We start from the raw sequence: 20,961 nt of genomic DNA on the forward strand, positions 1-20,961 counted from the left end.
TTTTTTCTGTCTTAGGCTGTAGTATCCATTACGAACTTCACATGCGAAATTTGAAACAATCCCGGTTAGTAATGTCGCTAAAATCATCAAAATACCGAATATCGGGGGGTACCGTTATATAGGGGCTAAACGAAGACGTAGACCTACACAGATTATTTATGTCTTAGGCTGTAGTATCCATTACGAACTTCAATTCCAAATTTGAAACAATTCCGGTGAATAATGTCGCTAAAAACATCAAAATACCGAATATCGGGAGGTACCGTTATATGGGGGCTATATGATAACTTGGACCTACATGGCCCATTTACGATCTTAACCTGCCTACTGGCAAAATATGCATGTGTGAAAAATTTTAGCCTTCTATCTCAATTTGTTCGAAAGATAGCGTGATTACAACAGACAGACAGACAGACGGACAGACACACAGACCGACAGACGGACATGGCTAAATCGTCTTAGAATTTTACGCTGATCAAGAATATATATACTTTGTTGGGCCTGATATGAGTATTTCAAGGAGTTACAAACGGAATGACAAAATTAATATACCCTCCATAGTATGGTGGAGGGTATAAAAAAAATAAAATCCGTTAAAAATTCTGTTAAAATCTTAAAAATACCGAGTGCCTATGCGACGACGTGGACCTGCATAGGCAACTTTTGTCATAAGTTATTACAATATTTTAATGCGAAACTTGAAGAAAAATCCGTTTATAATGTAGCTAAGATCATCAAAACACCGAATATAGGGGGTACCGTTATATGTGGGCTGTACGAAGACGTGGACCTACATGGCCCATTTTCTGTTTTATGCTGCAGCATCTATTACAAACTTCAAATGCCAACTTTGAAACGATTCCGTTAAATAATGTCGCTAAAATCATCAAAATACCGAATATCGGGGGTACGGTATATGGGGGCTATACGAAGACGTGGACCTACAGGGCCCATTTTCTGTTTTATGCTGCAGCATCTATTACGAGACGTGGACCTACAGGGCCCATTTTCTGTTTTATGCTGCAGCATCTATTACGAACTTCAAATGCCAACTTTCAAACGATTCCGGTAAATAATGTCGCTAAAATCATCAAAATACCGAATTTCGGGGGGTATGGTATATGGGGGCTATACGAAGACGTGGACCTACATGAGCCATTTTCTGTTGTATGCTGCAGTATCTATTACGAACTTCAAATACCAAATTTGGAACGATTCCGTTAAATAATGTCGCTAAAATCATCAAAATACCGAATATATCCGAATATTATAACCTCCATATATAGGGGCTAAACGAAGACGTGGACCTACACAGATTATTTTCTTCACATGCGAAATTTGAAACAATCCCGGTAAGTAATGTCGCTAAAATCATCAAAATACCGAATATCGGGGGTACCGTTATATGAGGGCTATATGATAACTTGGACCTACATGGCCCATTTACGATCTTAACCTGCCTACTGGCAAAATATGCATGTGTGCAAAATTTTAGCCTTCTATCTCAATTTGTTCGAAAGATAGCGTGATTACAACAGACAGACAGACAGGCGGACAGACAGACACACAGACCGCCAGACGAACATGGCTAAATCGTCTTAGAATTTTACGCTGATCAAGAATATATATACATATATGTTGGGCCTGACATGTGTATTTCAAGGAGTTACAAACGGAATGACAAAATTAATATACCCTCCATAGTATGGTGGAGGGTATAAAAAAAATAAAATCCGTTAAAAATTCTGTTAAAATCTTAAAAATACCGAATGCCTATGCGACGACGTGGACCTGCATAGGCAACTTTTGCCATAAGTTATTACAATATTTTAATGCGAAACTTGAAGAAAAATCATCAAAACACAGAATATAAGATCATCAAAACACAGAATATAGGGGGTACTGTTATTTGGGGCTGTACGAAGACGTGAACCTCCACAGACAATTTTCTGGCATGGGATGAAGTATTCATTACGAACTTCACATGCGAAATTTGAAACAATCCCCGTAAATAATGTCGCTAAAATCATCAAAATACCTAATATCGGGGGTACGGTATATGGGGGCTATACGAAGACGTAGACCTACATGGCCCATTTTCTGTTTTATGGTGCAGTATCTATTACGAACTTCAAATACCAAATTTGGAACGATTCCGTTAAATAATGTCGCTAAAATCGTCAAAATACCGAATATCGGGGGTACGGTATATGGGGTTATACGAAGACGTGGACCTACAGGGCCCATTTTCTGTTTTATGCTGCAGCATCTATTACGAACTTCAAATGCCAACTTTGAAACGATTCCGGTAAATAATGTCGCTAAAATCATCAAAATACCGAATATCGGGGTGTATGGTATATGGGGGCTATACGAAGACGTGGACCTACATGAGCCATTTTATGTTTTATGCTGCAGTATCTATTACGAGCTTCAAATACCAAATTTGGAACGATTTCGTTAAATAATGTCTCTAAAATCATCAAAATACCGAATATCGGGGGTATGGTATATGGGGGCTATACGAAGACGTGGACCTGCACAGACAATTTTCTGTTTTATGCTGCAGCATCAATTACGAACTTCAAATGCCAACTTTGAAACGATTCCGTTAAATAATGTCGCTAAAATCATCAAAATACCGAATATCGGGGGGTACGGTATATGGGGGCTATACGAAGACGTGGACCTACATGGCCCATTTTCTGTTTTATGGTGCAGTATCTATTACGAACTTCAAATACCAAATTTGGAACCGAATATCGGGGGGTACGGTATATGGGGGCTATACGAAGACGTGGACCTACATGGCCCATTTCCTGTTTTATGCTGCAGTATCTATTATGAACTTCAAATACCAAATTTGGAACGATTCCGTTAAATAATGTCGCTAAAATCATCAAAATAGCGAATATCGGGGGGTACCGTTATATAGGGGCTAAACGAAGACGTGGACCTACACAGATTTTTTTCTGTCTTAGGCTGTAGTATCCATAACGAACTTCACATGCGAAATTTGAAACAATCCCGGTAAGTAATGTCGCTAAAATCATCAAAATACCGAATATCGGGGGGTACCGTTATATAGGGGCTAAACGAAGACGTAGACCTACACAGATTATTTATGTCTTAGGCTGTAGTATCCATTACGAACTTCAAATGCCAAATTTTATAATTTCCAAAAAAAAAAAAAAAAAATCCGTTAAAAATTCTGTTAAAATCTTAAAATTTTCGAATGCCTATACGACGTGGACCTGCATAGGCAACTTTTGTCATAAGTTATTACAATATTTTAATGCGAAACTTGAAGGAAAATCTGTTTATAATGTAGCTAAAATCATCCAAAAACACCGAATATAGGGGGTACCGTTATATGGGGGCTATACGAAGACGTGGACCTTCACAGACAATTTTGTGGCATGGGCTGAAGTATCCATTACGAACTTCAAATACCAAATTTGGAACGATTCCGTTAAATAATGTCGCTAAAATCATCAAAATGCCGAATATCGGGGGGTACGGTATATGGGGGCTATACGAAGACGTGGACCTACATGGTCCATTTTCTGTTTTATGCTGCAGCATCTATTACAAACTTCAAATGCCAACTTTGAAACGATTCCGGTAAATAATGTCGCTAAAATCATCAAAATACCGAATATTGGGGGTATGGTATATGGGGGCTATACGAAGACGTGGACTTGCACAGACAATTTTCTGGCATGGGCTGAAGTATCCATTACGAACTTCACATGCGAAATTTGAAATAATCCCGGTAAATAATGTCGCTAAAATCATCAAAATACCGAATATCGGGGGGTACGGTATATGGGGGCTACACGAAGACGTGGACATACATGGACCATTTTCTGTGTTATGCTGCAACATCTATTACGAACTTCAAATACCAAATTTGGAACGATTCCGTTAAATAATGTCGCTAAAATCATCAAAATACCGAATATCGGGGGGTACCGTTATATAGGGGCTAAACGAAGACGTAGACCTACACAGATTATTTATGTCTTAGGCTGTAGTATCCATTACGAACTTCAAATGCCAAATTTGAAACAATTCCGGTGAATAATGTCGCTAAAAACATCAAAATACCGAATATCGGGAGGTACCGTTATATGGGGGCTATATGATACCTTGGACCTACATAGCCCATTTACGAACTTAACCTGTCTATTGGCAAAATATATATGTGTGCAAATTTTTAGCCTTCTATCTCAATTTGTTCGAAAGATAGCGTGATTACAACAGACAGACAGGCGGACAGACAGACACACAGACAGACACACAGACGGACATGGCTAAATCGTTTTAGAATTTTACGCTGATTAAGAACATATATACTTTGTTGGGCCTGACATGAGTATTTCAAGGAGTTACAAACGGAATGACAAAATTAATATATCCTCCATAGTATGGTGGAGGGTATAAAAAAAATAAAATCCGTTAAAAATTCTGTTAAAATCTTAAAAATACCGAATGCCTATGCGACGACGTGGACCTGCATAGGCAACTTTTGTCATAAGTTATTACAATATTTTAATGCGAAACTTGAAGAAAAATCCGTTTATAATGTAGCTACGATCATCAAAACACCGAATATAGGGGGTACCGTTATTTGGGGCTGTACGAAGACGTGAACCTGCACAGACAATTCTCTGGCATGGGCTGAAGTAGTCATTACGAACTTCAAATGCCAACTTTGAAACGATTCCGGTAAATAATGTCGCTAAAATCATCAAAATACCGAATTTCGGGGGGTATGGTATATGGGGGCTATACGAAGACGTAGACCAACATGGCCCATTTTCCGTTTTATGCTGCAGTATCTATTGCGAACTTCAAATACCAAATTTGGAACGATTCCGTTAAATAATGTCGCTAAAATCATCAAAATACCGAATATCGGGGGTACCATTATATAGTGGTTATATATATATATATATATATATATATATATTTAAAAGCAAATTTTAAATTTATTGCTAATATTGTATGTGAGTATATGTATGTGAGTAAAATAAACAATTGGGAAAAAAATAAAAAATGATATACGTTCTTCTACGGACAAATTATTTTTATCTATTCACTCTCAGATACTTATATGTATGCATCTAAATACTTCTTAAAGTTTCCTTGCAGACGCGAAACATATTATACATTTCTATCAGAACAATTGATCTATGTTGCGTAAATCGAAAATAGAATATAAAATCTGTGACATTCGTAATGTATAATTTTACAGAATTGCATATCATTTGTCCTGTTCTCCGGCAGTATATAGTATAAATATTCAGAAAATCTGTACTAAATGGAGATCAAAATCCTAAAAGTGTTACGAGGCCTAACTTTTTACGACACTAATATAAACTTTAACAATCACATATAATCCCCAATTTTTGCTAATTACTTCGCAATATTGATGTTAGGGCTCTTAATTTAGATAAAACAAGTTAAAAAGCAGTATGTTCGGCCAGGCCGAACTTTGAATACCCTCCACCATCTGGTACAAATTTGATAATTTCCAAAAAAAAAAAATAAAATCCGTTAAAAATTCTGTTAAAATCTTAAAAATACCGAATGCCTACACGACGACGTGGACCTGCATAGGCAACTTTTGTCATAAGTTATTACAATATTTAAATGCGAAACTTGAAGAAAAATCTGTTTATAATGTAGCTAAAATCATTAAAATACCGAATATAGGGGGTACCGTTATATGGGGGCTATACGAAAACGTGGACCTGCACAGACAATCTTCTGGCATGGGCTGAGGTATCCATTACGAACTTCACATGCGAAATTTGAAACAATCCTGGTAAATAATGTCGCTAAAATCATCAAAATACCGAATATCGGGGGGTACGGTATATGTGGGCTATATGAAGACGTGAACCTATATGGCTCATTTTCTGTTTTATGCTGCAGTATCTATTACGAACTTCAAATACCAAATTTGGAACGAGTTCGCTAAATAATGTCGCTAAAATCATCAAAATACCGAATATCGGGGGTACCGTTTTATGGGGGCTATATGAAGACGTGGACCTACATGGATCATTTTTTGACATAGGATGTAGTATCCTTTACGAACTTCAAATACCAAATTTGAAACGATTCCGGTAAAGAATGTCGCTAAAATCATCAAAATACCGAATATCGGGAGGTACCGTTATATGGGGGCTACACGAAGACGTGGACCTGCACAAATAATTTTCTGTCTTAGGCTGAAGTATTCATTACAAACTTCAAATTCCAAATTGGAAACAATTTCAGTGAATAGTGTCGCTAAAATCATCAAAATACCAAATATGGGGAGGTACCGTTATATGGGGGCTATATGATAACTTGGACATACATGGCCCATTTACGAACTCAACCTGCCTACTGGGAAAATATACATGTGTGCAAAATTTTAGCCTTCTATCTCAATTTGTTCGAAAGAGTGATTACAAAGAGTGATTACAACAGACAGACGGACGGACAGACAGACAGACACACAGACAGACAGACGGACATGGCTCAATCGTCTTAGAATTTTTCGCTGATCATGAATATATATACTTTGTTGGGTCTGACATGAGTATTTCGAGGAGTTACAAACGGAATGACAAAATTAATATACCCTCCATAGTATGGTGGAGGGTATAAAAAAATAAAATCCGTTAAAAATTCTGTTAAAATCTTAAAAATACCGAATGTCTATACGACGATGTGGACCTGCACAGACAATTTTCTGGCATGGGCTGAAGTATCCATTACGAACTTCACATGCGAAATTTGAAACAATCCCGGTAAATAATGTCGCTAAAATCATCAAAATACCGAATATCGGGGGGTATGGTATATGGGGGCTATACGAAGACGTGGACCTACATGGGCCATTTTCTGTGTTATGCTACAGTATCTATTACGAACTTCAAATAACAAATTTGGAACGATTCCGTTAAATAATGTCGCTAAAATCATCAAAATACCGAATATCGGGGGGTACGGTATATGGTGGCTATACGAAGACGTGGACCTGCACATTTTATTTATGTCTAAGGCTGTAGTATCATTACGAACTTCAAATGCCAAATTTGAAACAATCCCGGTAAATAATGTCGCTGAAATCAGCAAAATACCGAATATCGGAGGTACCGTTATATGGGGGCTATATGATAACTTCGACCTACATGGCCCATGTATGAACTTAACCTGCCTACTGGCAAAAGATACATGTGTGTAAAATTTTAGCCTTCTATCTCAATTTGTTCGAAAGATAGCGTGATTACAACAGACAGATAGACAGACAGATAGACGGACATGGCTAAATCGTCTTAGAATTTTACGCTGATCAAGAATATATATACTTTGTTGGGTGTGACATGAGTATTTCGAGGAGTTACAAACGGAATGACAATATTAATATACCCTCCACAGTAAGGTGGAGGGTATAATAATGTTTGGTAAAGTCAATTAACCCGATTTTGGCTTGGACAAAACAAAAGCAACTCTGTTGTACATTCATATAACCGCTGCAATTTCAGTTGTTTTTACTGTGATATTTATCGCTTTTTGCTTCCTTCGACAATTTCGCTTGTCATAAATCCTTTTTGAGAAGTTTTTTACAACAGTATGTGTTTTTCTTTTCGTTTTTTAAGTACTGCCCAAAAAATTTTTAAAAATGGCTAGAAGCAAATACAGTACCTGAATAAAACAGCAAATTATCAGTGACTATCAAAACAACATATCACAGAAAATGATTTCCGAGAAATATTTCATAAATATTTATATGATTTTATAATTATTTCTGTATACTAAGTCGGTTTTTTGAAACTGGATCAGTAGTAACAGTCTATAACGGATGAAGGCCGTGAAAAACTTCAGCCCGTACTGATCCTCAAATTGTGAGAGAAATAAAAAACAACTATTTAAGAGTTCAACTGGATTGGTGAGAGAGCAATCATTGGATATAAGCTCGAGATCAGTGCGTAGACGAGTAGTGGCAGCTGGTCTGCATGCCCGTAAGACATCAAAAACCATTTATATCTAAAAAAATCAAAAAGGCTTTCGGAAACGATAATATTAAGTGGAATCAAGCTCAATGGAAAAAACATTATTTCCGGGATAGTCTACGTTTAATATTAAAGGCTCAGACGTGAAAAATTTTACGGTGAGAAGACAAAAAAATGAAGGACTCAAGCCGCAGTGTTGCAACGGTACAGTGAAGCATGAGGGAGGGTCAAAAATGGCGTGGCGCTGTTTTTCTTTCTATGGACTTGGGCCTATCCATGAAATAAAGGAAGTTATGGATCGGTTTGTTTACAAAGATGTGTTGGACATCACGTTGTTCCCTTACGCTGAGTAAAATATTCGGCTCATTTGGGTGTTTCAGCATGACAATGATCCCAAACTTACATCAAAACATGTTAAATATTGTTGCGGGAGTCAAAAATCGATGTTTTGTCATTGACCTAAACTCCATAGAAAACCTATGGAGTATCGTAGATTGGAAGATCAAGCGAGATTCGGAAAAAAAGAGCACAACATTTTCCAAAGAATTCGGGGTGCCTGGGAAAGCATACTCAAGGATCAAATTGAGCGTGTTATAGATTCAATGCCTTGTAGGTGTGCAGCTGCTATAAAAAATAATGGTTATGCTATCGACTACTATCTAAAATTTAATTCTTTTAAAATAAAAAATCAAAAGTTGCTCTAGTTTTGACCAAGCAAAAATTGGGTCATTTTAGTTTTCCACATATTATTTTTCGTTCAAAATTATTTTTGTATTTTTATTTTTAGTTTCTTAAAAATGAATTGAACCCCTCATTTAAAACTGGAAAAATAATTACGATTTGTTTATTTTTGTAAAAGTTACAGGACATTTATTGTCTTTGCGATTAAAGCTGCTTTAGTTTTGACCACCAGTGTATATATATATATATACTTTGTAGGGTCTGACATGAGTATTTCGAGGAGTTACAAAGGGAATGACAAAATTCATATACCTTCCATAGTATGGTGGAGGGTATAAAATTAATATACCCTCCATAGTATGTTGGAGGGTATAAAAATAAAAAATTCTGTTAAAATCTTAAAAATACCGAATGCTTATACGACTACACGGGCCTGCATAGGCAACTTTTGTCATAAGTTATTATAATATTTTAATGCGAAACTTGAAGAAAAATCTATTTATAATGTAGCTAAAATCATCAAAATACCGAATATAGGGGGTACCGTTATATGGGGGCTATACGAACACGTGGCATGGGCTGAAGTATCCATTACGAACTTCACATGTGAAATTTGAAACAATCCCGTAAATAATGTCGCTAAAATCATCAAAATACCGAATATCGGGGTACGGTATATGGGGGCTATACGAAGACGTGGACCTACATGGCCCATTTTCTGTTTTATGCTGCAGCATCTATTTCGAACTTCAAATGCCAACTTTGAAACGATTCCGGTAAATAATGTCGCAATATATATATATATATATATATATATATATATATATATATATATATATATATATATATATATATATATATATATATATATATATATATATATATATATATATATATATATATATATATATATATATATATATATATATATATATATATATATATATATATATATATATATATATATATATATATATATATATACATATATATATATATATATACTTTGTAGGGTCTGACATGAGTATTTCGAGGAGTTACAAACGGAATAACAAAATTCATACACCTTCCATAGTATGGTGGAGGGTATAAAATTAATATACCCTCTTCCATAGTATGGTGGAGGGTATAAAATTAATATACCCTCCATAGTATGTTGGAGGGTATAAAAATAAAATCCGTTAAAAATTCTGTTAAAATCTTAAAAATACCGAATGCCTATACGACTACACGGGCCTGCATAGGCAACTTTTGTCATAAGTTATTTTAATATTTTAATGCGAAACTTGAAGAAAAATCTGTTTATAATGTAGCTAAAATCATCAAAATACCGAATATAGGGGGTACCGTTATATGGGGGCTATACGAAGACGTGGACCTTAACAGACAATTTTGTGGCATGGGCTGAAGTATCCATTACGAACTTCACATGCGAAATTTGAAACAATCCCGGTAAGTAATGTCGCTAAAATCATCAAAATACCGAATATCGGGGGGCTACATGGCCCATTTTCTGTTTTATGCTGCAGCATCTATTACGAACTTCAAATGTCAACTTTGAAACGATTCCGGTAAATAATGTCGCTAAAATCATCAAAATACCGAATATCGGGGGTATGGTATATGGGGGCTATACGAAGACGTGGACCTACATGGCCCATTTTCTGTTATAGGCTGTAGTATCCATTACGAAATTCAAATGCCAAATTTGAAACAATTCCGGTGAATAATGTCGCTAAAATCATCAAAATACCGAATATCGGGAGGTACAGTTATATGGGGGCTATATGATAACTTGGACCTACGTGGCCCATTTGCGAACTTAACCTGCCTACTGGCAAAATATACATGTGTGCAAAATTTTAGCCTTCTATCTCAATTTGTTCGAAAGATAGCGTGATTACAACAGACAGACGGACATGGCTAAATCGTCTTAGAATTTTACGCTGATCAAGAATATATATACTTTGTTGGGTCTGACATGAGTATTTCGAGGAGTTACAAACGGAATGACAATATTAATATACCCTCCATAGTATGGTGGAGGGTATAAAAAAATCTAAAAGAGGACAAAAAGTCCGAAAGTAAAATATACTAAAATATATTTTATAATTTTAGTTAGGGACATAAACGTTTTCCCGCTGGCAAATCTCCATTCGGAGGAAAAATTTGGAGCTAAAACTTACAACAATGAAAGTCTATGAATATATACATAGAGGGTTGCTGAACAATACGAAATGGAGAAGCCGCAGCAAGCAAGACCACCAACAAGAGAAGAACAAGGAAAGAAATCCTATAGAAGACATATGTCACGTATCGACAGCTGAAGAATACATCAGAGTAATGGGAGAAGACGAGGATACTCGTCTGGTTCCGGTTCCTGTAGGGTCTCATCAAACAACAATCCCTGTGAGAACGAAATGAGCTTACCATGAAGTTATTAACAACCTCTTCGTACTTTGATAATGATATATATATATATATATATATATATATATATATATATATATATATATATATATATATATATATATATATATATATTGTTTCAAATTTCGCATGTGAAGTTCGTAATGGATACTTCAGCCCATGCCAAAAAATTGTCTGTGCAGGTCCACGTCTTCGTATAGCCCCCATATAACGGTACCCCCTATATTCGGTGTTTTTTGGATGATTTTAGCTACATTATAAACAGATTTGTCTTCAAGTTTCGCATTAAAGTATTGTAATAACTTATGAAAAAAGTTGCCTATGCAGGTCCACGTTGTTTTTATAAAAATATATATATATATATATATTTTTATAAAAACAACGTTTATTTATTAGTGGAGAAAGATGGTAATGTTTACCATGTTTACTTTCTTTCCGAAACCTAGGTATTCCCTGCCTTACCCCCTGGTAAACATTACCATCTTTCTCCACTAATACATTTTAATAATTTTTGTACTTACAGAATAAATGACGATGAAGGAGGTTGTGGCTATGAAACTGAGATTTACAAAATTTCAATTAAAATAGATGGAATTCCCTTTGATGTTGTGTGTGACATTTGTCAATAAATTAAGTAAAAAGGTAAATCTAATGCCCTGTAAAGATCCATATGTCGATTAGAGTGGAACAAAATAGAATTGTTCGGCGAATACATTGAGGACGTTGAAGTAAATGGTGTAAACAAAAAAGTTAAACTCATTGTGACAAACAATAATAACAATCCTTTATTTGGAAGAAATTTTTTTTTTAGAAATTTTAATTTTGAACTTGTTCAAGTAAATTCAATTGACTCTCAAGAATGTCATATTATTTTTGAATAAATTAAAAATGAATTTCATGAAGTTTTTAGTGATGGCCTTGGAGCTTACGTATTTGGTGTTATTTCTTTGTCCATGGACACAAATGCAAAACCCATTTTCTGTAAGCCACATTCAATTCCGTTTGCATGGAAAGATAAAATAGAAAATAGTTTAAGAGAGTTGCCCTCTTTGTATTCTGTTCGGTGCAATTAATTTCGGCAAAATGAATATCTAATTTCTCTTTCCATAACAACCACGATTCATTGCGGGGCGAAAACTGAGGCATGTTGTTTGGATGGTAAATAATAACGGTTCCACTTTGTGCGTTGTCTGGCATGATTGTTTTTATTAGATGTTTCTTCTTCTTTTACTAAAATTAGTTTGGGGGCATAAAACATTGTTGTTTTTGCTTATTTTTATACCCTCCACCGTACTGTGGAGGGTATATTAATTTTGTCATTCCGTTTGTAACTCCTCGAAATACTCATGTCAGACCCAACAAAGTATATATATTTTTGATCACCGTAAAATTCTAAGACGATTATCCATGTCCGTCTGTCTGTCTGTGTGTCAGTCTGTCTGTCTGTCCGTCTGTCTGTCTGTCTGTTGTAATCACGTTATCTTTCGAACAAATTGAGATAGAAGGCTAAAATTTTGCACACATGTATATTTTGCCAGTAGGCAGGTTAAGTTCGTAAATGGTCCACGTCTTCCTGTAGCCCCCATATAACGGTACCTCCCGATATTCGGTATTTTGATGATTTTAGCGACATTATTCACCGGAATTGTTTCAAAGTTGGCATTTGAAGTTCGTAATGGATACTACAGCCTAAGACATAAATAATCTGTGTAGGTGTACGTCTTCGTTTAGCCACTATAAAACAGTATCCCAAGATATCCGGCATTTTGATGATTTTAGCGACATTATTTAACGGAATCGTTCCAAATTTGGTATTTGAAGTTCGTAATAGATGCTGCAGCATAAAACAGAAAATGGGCCATGTAGGTCTACGTCTTCGTATAGCCCCATATACAGTACCCCCCGATATTCGGTATTTTGATGATTTTAGCGACATTATTCACCGGAATTGTTTCAAATTTCGCATGTGAAGTTCGTAATGGATATTTCAGCCCATGCCAGAAAATTGTCTGTGCAGGTCCAAGTCTTCGTATAGCCCCCATATACCATACCCCCCGATATTCGGTATTTTGATGATTTTAGCGACATTATTCACCGGAATTGTTTCAAATTTGGCATTTGAAGTTCGTAATAGACGCATTTGTTATACTTTAATCATATTATTCAAGAAATGTATTTAAATTGTATTATATTGAGTTATCCTGGCCAAAAATTATAAGCATGTATACACGTTTTGGAATAGGTGCAGTGTATTGTATATGATTTTTGGTATTTTTATGATTATCGCCATATTTTTCTACGGATATACAGGGTGAGATGAAAACACCTTAACCAACTTCAGACTGCGTTCGCTTGTTAGCCATTCGTCCGACAGCAGTTTAAATTATTCCAGTGACAATCATTATATCGTTTACCAACGTGAAAATGCATTTAGAATTTTTCAGAAAAAATGTTATTCGTGATGGAATTCAAGCGTGATAGTATGATTTCTTTATATTTGCCCGGAAAACCACAAGTGGCTATCGGTAGAGCACTCCAGCAATTAAGTGTGAATAAATCTTTTGTGTCTCGTACCATCGCTCATAACCGTGATATTGGTAGCGTAGCCCGACATCAAGGAAGTGGACGGAAGAAAACAGCAACATCAGCAGAAATGGTTCCAAAGGTAAAAGAGTGACTTGATTGAAACCCGAGTGGCAGTGGCCGAAAAATGGCTCGTGTACTGAATATATGGCAATATTCCACTCGGCATATATTGAAAAATGAGCTCGGGGTAAAGTCATTGAAATTCCAAAAAGTGCAAGAACATACACCGCTACAGAAAGTGCTGCGCCAGGCCGAAAGTGGTGAATTGCCGAATTTTGTTTTCTCCGATGAGAAAACATTCGTTGTCCAGCAATTTGTAAACAAACAAAATTATCGTGTTCACTTGCCAAAGACTTTAGCTAAAAATGTGCACCTTCGGTAGGCCTCCAGAACTCAAGCGCCGGCCGTGGTGATGGTGTGGGCTGATTTAACAGCCGATGGTCGCTCACCGACCGTGGTATCAGAATAAATGCCGAATATTATCGCGAAAATAATCTGGAGGGTGTATTAAAGCCTTGGGCACGCAAACATTGTGGCCGCAGACCTTGGATATTATAACCCCATCGTATTGCCCCCATATAACGACAACTCCTGATATTCGGTATTTTCATGATTTTTGCCACATTTTCAACGGATTTATCTAAAAATTGGTATTTGTTGGTCGTTATGGGTTCTAGCTCCGGTGGCGGAACATTGTATTTTTAGGTCTACGCTTTCGTATAGCCCCATATAACGGTACCTACTAATATTCGATATTTTGGTGATTTTTGTCACATTCTCCAAGGATTCGTCTAAAAATTGGTATTTATAGTTCCTAATGCGTTCGGACCGAACTTTTTTATACCCTCCACCATACTATGGAGGGTATATTAATTTTGTCATTCCGTTTGTAACTCCTCGAAATACTCATGTCACACATATAACGGTACCTCCCGATATTCGGTATTTTGATGATTTTAGCGACATTATTCACCGGAATTGTTTCAAATTTGGCATTTGAAGTTCGTAATGGATACTACAGCCTAAGACATAAATAATCTGTGTAGGTCTACGTCTTCGTTTAGCCTCTCTATAACGGTACCCCCGATATTCGGTATTTTAATGATTTTAGCGACATTATTCAACGGAATCGTTCCAAATTTGGTATTTGAAGTTCGTAATAGATACTGCAGCATAAAACAGAAAATGGCCCGTGTAGGTCCACGTCTTCGTATAGCCCCCACATACCGTACCCCCCGATATTCGGTATTTTGATGATTTTAGCGACATTACTTACCGGGATTGTTTCAAATTTCGCATGTGAAGTTCGTAATGGATACTTCAGCCCATGCCAGAAAATTGTCCGTGCAGGTCCACGTCTTCGTATAGCCCCCATATAACGGTACCCCCTATATTCGGTGTTTTTGGATGATTTTAGCTACATTATAAACAGATTTTTCTTCAAGTTTCGCATTAGAATATTGTAATAACTTATGACAAAAGTCTATGCAGGTCCACGTCGTCGTATAGGCATTCGGTATTTTTAAGATTTTAACAGAATTTTTAACGGATTTTATTTATTTATGTATTTATTTTTTTTGGAAATTGTCAAATTTGTACCAAATGGTGGAAGGCATTAAAAGTTCGGCCCGGCCGAACTTACAGCTTTTTTACTTGTTTGTTTTTTGGAAATTGTCAAATTTGTACCAAATGGTGGAGGGAACTTACAGCTTTTTTACTTGTTATACTTGTTTTTAAATCTATTTGATATTAACTTTGTATATTTATCCACTAGGAAATTTTCTGTTAGCAAATTAAATATTTGAAAATTTTATCTTTCAGAGATCACAGAATATTGGAACTGTTATATGAAGAAGCCAAACATAATGTTTTGTGTGGACGTTACGTAATGGAGCCTATTCATGCAGTTATGCTAGGGGGGATTCAGGCACGAATTGAACTTGGACCATTTAATTCTAATACGCATACAAGCGGATTTTTTAGGTAACTATTAACTTGATTTTTTTCTCTTATTTTGATTTATGTATTCTATAATATTTGTATAGAGAAGTCCAGACACGGTTTTTGCCAAGAAGTGTTGCCAAAAATGCAAGTTTATCATGGCTACCTCTCAGCCGCAAAAATTCTGCAGAGCTTAAGCTTTTGGAGCAATTTAAACGTGTTCCACAATCTGCAAATACCAAAAAATTAATAAGAAAATATCTAGAATTTTGTTGGGCTTTACCATTTTATGGGTAAGTCTTAGATAATTCATCAATCAAGATTTAATTTAGTAACATAGCCTGATTTTAGGTCAGCATACTTTCACGGGCAAGTCGAACAGTCAATGTGTGGTATTAAGAATATCTTAAACAATAAAGATGTGAACGTTTTAATAGCTGTAAACGAAAGGGGCGTTCACATAATAGACCCTGCCGAATCTGTAAGTTAGTAAAAATAGAATAATAAGATACATAATTACGTTGTATATAAATATAGAACTAACATATTTGAGAAAGTTGTTATCTGTTTTTCAGTTAGCTGGTGAATGCAACGAATTTCAAGTAGTATTATGTTGATTCCGTTTAGTAACGTAATAAAATAAATAGTAAATATGTATGATTCGATTATATGCCACATTTTAAACTTAACTTAAATCACAAAGGTCCTTTGGAAAATGCACTGAATTGTGGTGCTAATCAAACTTTGCAAATCGTAATAAGGTAAGTGCGCCTAAGGTCGGCATGTCCCAGTAGTCGGCAGTTTTGAAATTTAAACTTAAATAACAAATTGACCAAATAATGAAATAATTGCAAAAAACGTCAACAGTGTTTTCTGCTCTTTTTCTGTAAAAAAAACAATGATCTCCAATCATTTATTACGAGAGAATAACGGTTTTCGTCAGTGAGTGTCTCCCAACGCATGCGATAGTGCTTGTTTGTAAAGAAAAAAAAAAAATAGTGGTGGTGTCAACTTAATAATCGATTTAAGTAAATTAAATTTAATACTTTTGGAAGCAGAAATATTTTATTAAAGCAAATAAAAGTCTAAAGATCATTTTATAACTTAAAAATTTACAAATCAAGCATTTTTCTGTTATATTATTTAATGCCGACATTAGGAACAGAAACAAGTTAAAAAGCAGTAAGTTCGGCCGGGCCGAACTTTGAATACCCTCCACCATTTGGAACGAATTTGGAAATTTTCAAAAAATAAAATTCTTAAAAAATTCTGTTAAAATTTTAAAAATACCAAATATAGCCGTCTATTGGAGTCTATATGACGTGGACCTACATAGGCATTGTTTGTCATAAGCCATTACCATATCGTCAAAATATCCCATATAGGGTAGTACCGATATATAGCATTTTCAGATTAAATGAAACCTTTTGCAATTCAAATGAAACTTTTTGCAGCGGAAATGAAACCTTTTGCAGTGGAATTGAAACCTTTTTCAGTGGAAATGAAACCTTTTGTAGTGGAAATGAAACCTTTTGCAGCGGAAATGAAACCTTTTGCAACCGAAATGAAACCATTTGCAACCGAAATGAAACTTTTTGCAAATCAAATGAAACTTTTAAATTTATAGAAGGAAAAATAACAAAACATTTTTATTTTTAGTAGTTTTTAAATTAAATCAATTAATTATAACTAATATATTGACAAAGAGGATTTTTTATTGATTATAAATATCTACATTTATTTATATTATTTCTGAAATTTTCAATTATTGTAATAACAAATGGTTCTTTATTGATTTGATATAAAATGCTTCCATATTATTAAATCCCAAATGCTTAACGATAAAAAGAGAAATTTAAACAAATTTTGGCCTTTATAGGTATGGCCAGGACTGAAATGTGAAATTAAGCTTTACCACAATTTTTATAGTTATAGTATACTATTAATCTTACCTAATAAAGGATTCCCGCTTCGCAGCTTTATTGATCATTAAATCAACTATGATCATGATTGTATATACTTTATGGGGTCTACGACGAATATTTAGAGGTGTTACAAACCGAATGAGAAATTTATTATATCCCCCTTTCCATGGAGGAGATTATAAAAAGGTACCTAATTCGGGTCCTTTGAAAAAAATACCTTGAAAAAACTTTTTTCAATCTTTCTGCATCTACACTTGTGTTTTATGGAAGCTTTAAAAAAATTATAAAAACATAGATATTAATAATCAATAAAAATTCCTCTTTAACTATATATTAGTTATAATTAGTTGATTTAATTTTAAACCTACTAAAAATAAAAATGTTTTGTTATTTTTTCTTCTAAAATTCTAAAAGTTTCATTTGATTTGCAAAAAGTTTCATTTCGGTTGCAAAAGGTTTCATTTCGGTTGCAAAAGGTTTCATTCCCGCTGCAAAAGGTTTCATTTCCACTGCAAAAGGTTTTTTTTCCACTGCAAAAGGTTTCAATTCCACTGCAAAAGGTTTCATTCCCGCTGCAAAAAGTTTCATTTGAATTGCAAAAAGTTTCATTTAATCTGAAAATGCTATATCTAAGCTGTGCGAAGGCCTGCATAGACAATTTTCTGGCACAGGCTGTAGCATACATTACGAACTTCAAATACCACATCTCAAACAATTTCGATGGGTATTGTACCTAAAACCGATTTATGGGGCCTATACGAAGACCTGGACCTATATAGACAATTTTCTGTCACAGTTTGTAGTTCTCATAGCGAACTCCAAATACGTAATTTGAAACAACTCTGGTGAATAATGACGCTAAAATCATCAAAATACCGAATATTGGGAGGTACCCTTATATGGGGGCTATAGGAAGACGTGGACCTGCACAAACAATTTTCTGTCTTAAGGTGTAGTATTCATTTCGAACTTCAAATACCAAATTTGAAAAAAATACTGTTGAATAATGTCGCTAAAGTCATCAAAATACCATATATAGGGAGGTACCGTTATATGGGGGCTATACGAAGACGTGGACCTGCACAGAAATTTTCCTGTCTTAGGGTGTAGTATCCATTTCGAACTTGAAATACTAAAATTGAAACAATTCCGGTGAATAATATCGCTAAAATCATCAAAATACCGAATATAGGGAGGTACCTTTATATGGGGGCTATACGAAGACGTGGACCTGCACAAACAATTTTCTGTCTTAGGCTGTAGTATCCATTTCGAACTTCAAATACCAAATTTGAAACTATTCCGGTGAATAATGTCCCTAAAATCATCAAAATATCGAATATCGGGAGGTGGTATATGGGGGCTATATGAAAACGTGGACCTACATGGCCCATTTACGAACTTAACCTGCCTACTGGAAAAATAAACATGTGTGCAAAATTTGAGCCATCTATCTCAATTAAAGATAGATAAAGATAGCGTGATTACAAAAGACAGATGGACAGACAGACAGATGGACATCGCTAAATCGACTTAAAACTTTACGCTGATCAAGAATATATATACTTTATTGGGTCTGACATGAGTATTTCGAGGAGTTACAAACTGAATGACAAAATCAATATACCCTCCATAGTATGATGGAGGGTATAAACAAGTAAAAAATCATTTTAACAGAATTTTTAACGGTCGGTCTGTGTGTCTGTCTGTCCGTCTGTCTGTTGTAATCACGCTATCTAAATCAGGTATTCCTAAAATATGCATCCTGGCATACCTTGACGACATAATTATTTGTTCAGGATCATTCGAGCAGCTTATGGGTGATTTAAATATGGTACTGGAAAGGTTGATAAAGTTCCATCTAAGATTGAATAGCAGAAAGTGTAGATTTTGCTGCTCAGAGGTGAAGTTTCTTGGGCACGTTTTGACGCCGGCTGGTATCGCCTTGGATAGCGAGAAAATAAAGGCTATTGTGAACAGAAACCTAAAGCAGCTCATATCGTTTATACAAAGTTGTTCCTGGTACCGTAGATTTGTGAATAACTACGCAGAAATAGTCAGATCACTTACAAATCTTACAAAGAAATCGGCGCAATGGAGATGGACGAAGACAGAGGAAGATGCGTTCAATGAATTGAAAAGAGCGTTGATAACACCTCCTATATTAAAGCAAGCCGCAGATGACATGCCTTTTTCTATACAGACAGACGCAAGCGCGTATGCAATGGGAGCAGTTTTACTCCAGGGGGAGGGCCCTGACGAGCACCCCATCGAGTATGCCAGCAGGCTTCTTAGCAGTGCAGAGCGAAATTACTCGACAACAGAATGAGAGGCTTTCGCCATTGTCTGGGCATGCGAAAAATTCAGAGGCTATATAGAAGGGCGAGAAGTCCGACTCCTGACAGATCATCAACCACTCAAATGGCTTTTGACGCTGAAATCACCTACCGGAAGACTCGCAAGGTGGGGCCTCCAATTGCAACAATACAACTTCGCGGTAGAGTATATTCCAGGCAAATCCAATGCAGTAGCCGATATGCTATCTAGACCACCGTGTGATGTGTACGAACACACAGATGGTGATAACTGTATTTGTGCATTTCAATGTGACGTCCCAAGAAGAAGCTCTTCAGAGATACGGGAAAAGCAAATGAATGACGAGTACTTGAAGGATATAATAACGTCTATGGAGAAACAGGACGAAAATTCCTTGGGTCGGCAGAAGTTATGTTTTAAACGACGGTATATTGTATTGTTACGCCGATGATGACTCCGAAGATGCACAGTTAGTATTTCCGTCTCACGAAAGGGCGAATATTCTTAAAATACACCACGATGAGAGTACGGCAGGCCACTACGGAGCGGAGAGAACAATTGCACGTATACGTAGTAGATATTTCTGGCCAGGGATGCGGGCAGAAATCTCCAAATACGTTAGAAATTGTATCGAATGTCAACGGTTTAAGGCAAACAATTTGAAACCAGTTGGTCTCTTACAGACAACCAGTAGCAAACAGAGGTTTGAAGTTTGGGACTATTGTTTACCAGCCATACCAATTGGGACTATTGTTTACCAGCCATACGATTTGCAATGATTTCTGCGAAGTGTCAAAGCACCGGACAGACTGCAGCATATTTGACCTTCGGTAGGGAAATGCGCACATTAGATGATGTCCAGCACGATGTAAAAGCCATTGTCGAATCGGAAAATTTTATTCCGGATCTATCACCATACCTCAAAACAATAGTCAACATTTTGAAGGACGCTAAGGAAAACGAGGTTAGAATTCAAAACAAGAATAAATTCTATGTGGATCAGAACAGACGTTCTCAGCCAGGCTTTGAGATTGCCTCGGAGGTCCTAGTTGAGACGCACACACTAA

General features: G+C 35.9%; 1 protein-coding gene across 6 annotated transcripts in view; it reads left to right on the forward strand.

Annotated features, from left to right (window-relative positions):
- Window positions 1-20,961, forward strand: part of LOC101892885 (putative FERM domain-containing protein FRMD8P1) — a 1,829,920-nt gene that overhangs the window by 970,235 nt on the left and 838,724 nt on the right. For all 6 annotated transcript variants that reach the window (XR_009344135.1, XR_009344136.1, XM_059131212.1 and 3 more), the window contains exons 8-10: window positions 15,534-15,695; window positions 15,758-15,946; window positions 16,005-16,134. Coding sequence is in view for 4 of the 6 variants with exons in the window: in XM_059131212.1 (XP_058987195.1) it covers window positions 15,534-15,695; window positions 15,758-15,946; window positions 16,005-16,134 (481 nt within the window). In the remaining 2 variants the exon portion in view is untranslated. The remainder of the gene's footprint in view (window positions 1-15,533; window positions 15,696-15,757; window positions 15,947-16,004; window positions 16,135-20,961) is intronic.

This window comes from Musca domestica, unplaced genomic scaffold (assembly GCF_030504385.1).
Source record: "Musca domestica strain aabys unplaced genomic scaffold, Musca_domestica.polishedcontigs.V.1.1 81, whole genome shotgun sequence".
Classification (NCBI taxonomy): Eukaryota; Metazoa; Arthropoda; class Insecta; order Diptera; family Muscidae; genus Musca; species Musca domestica.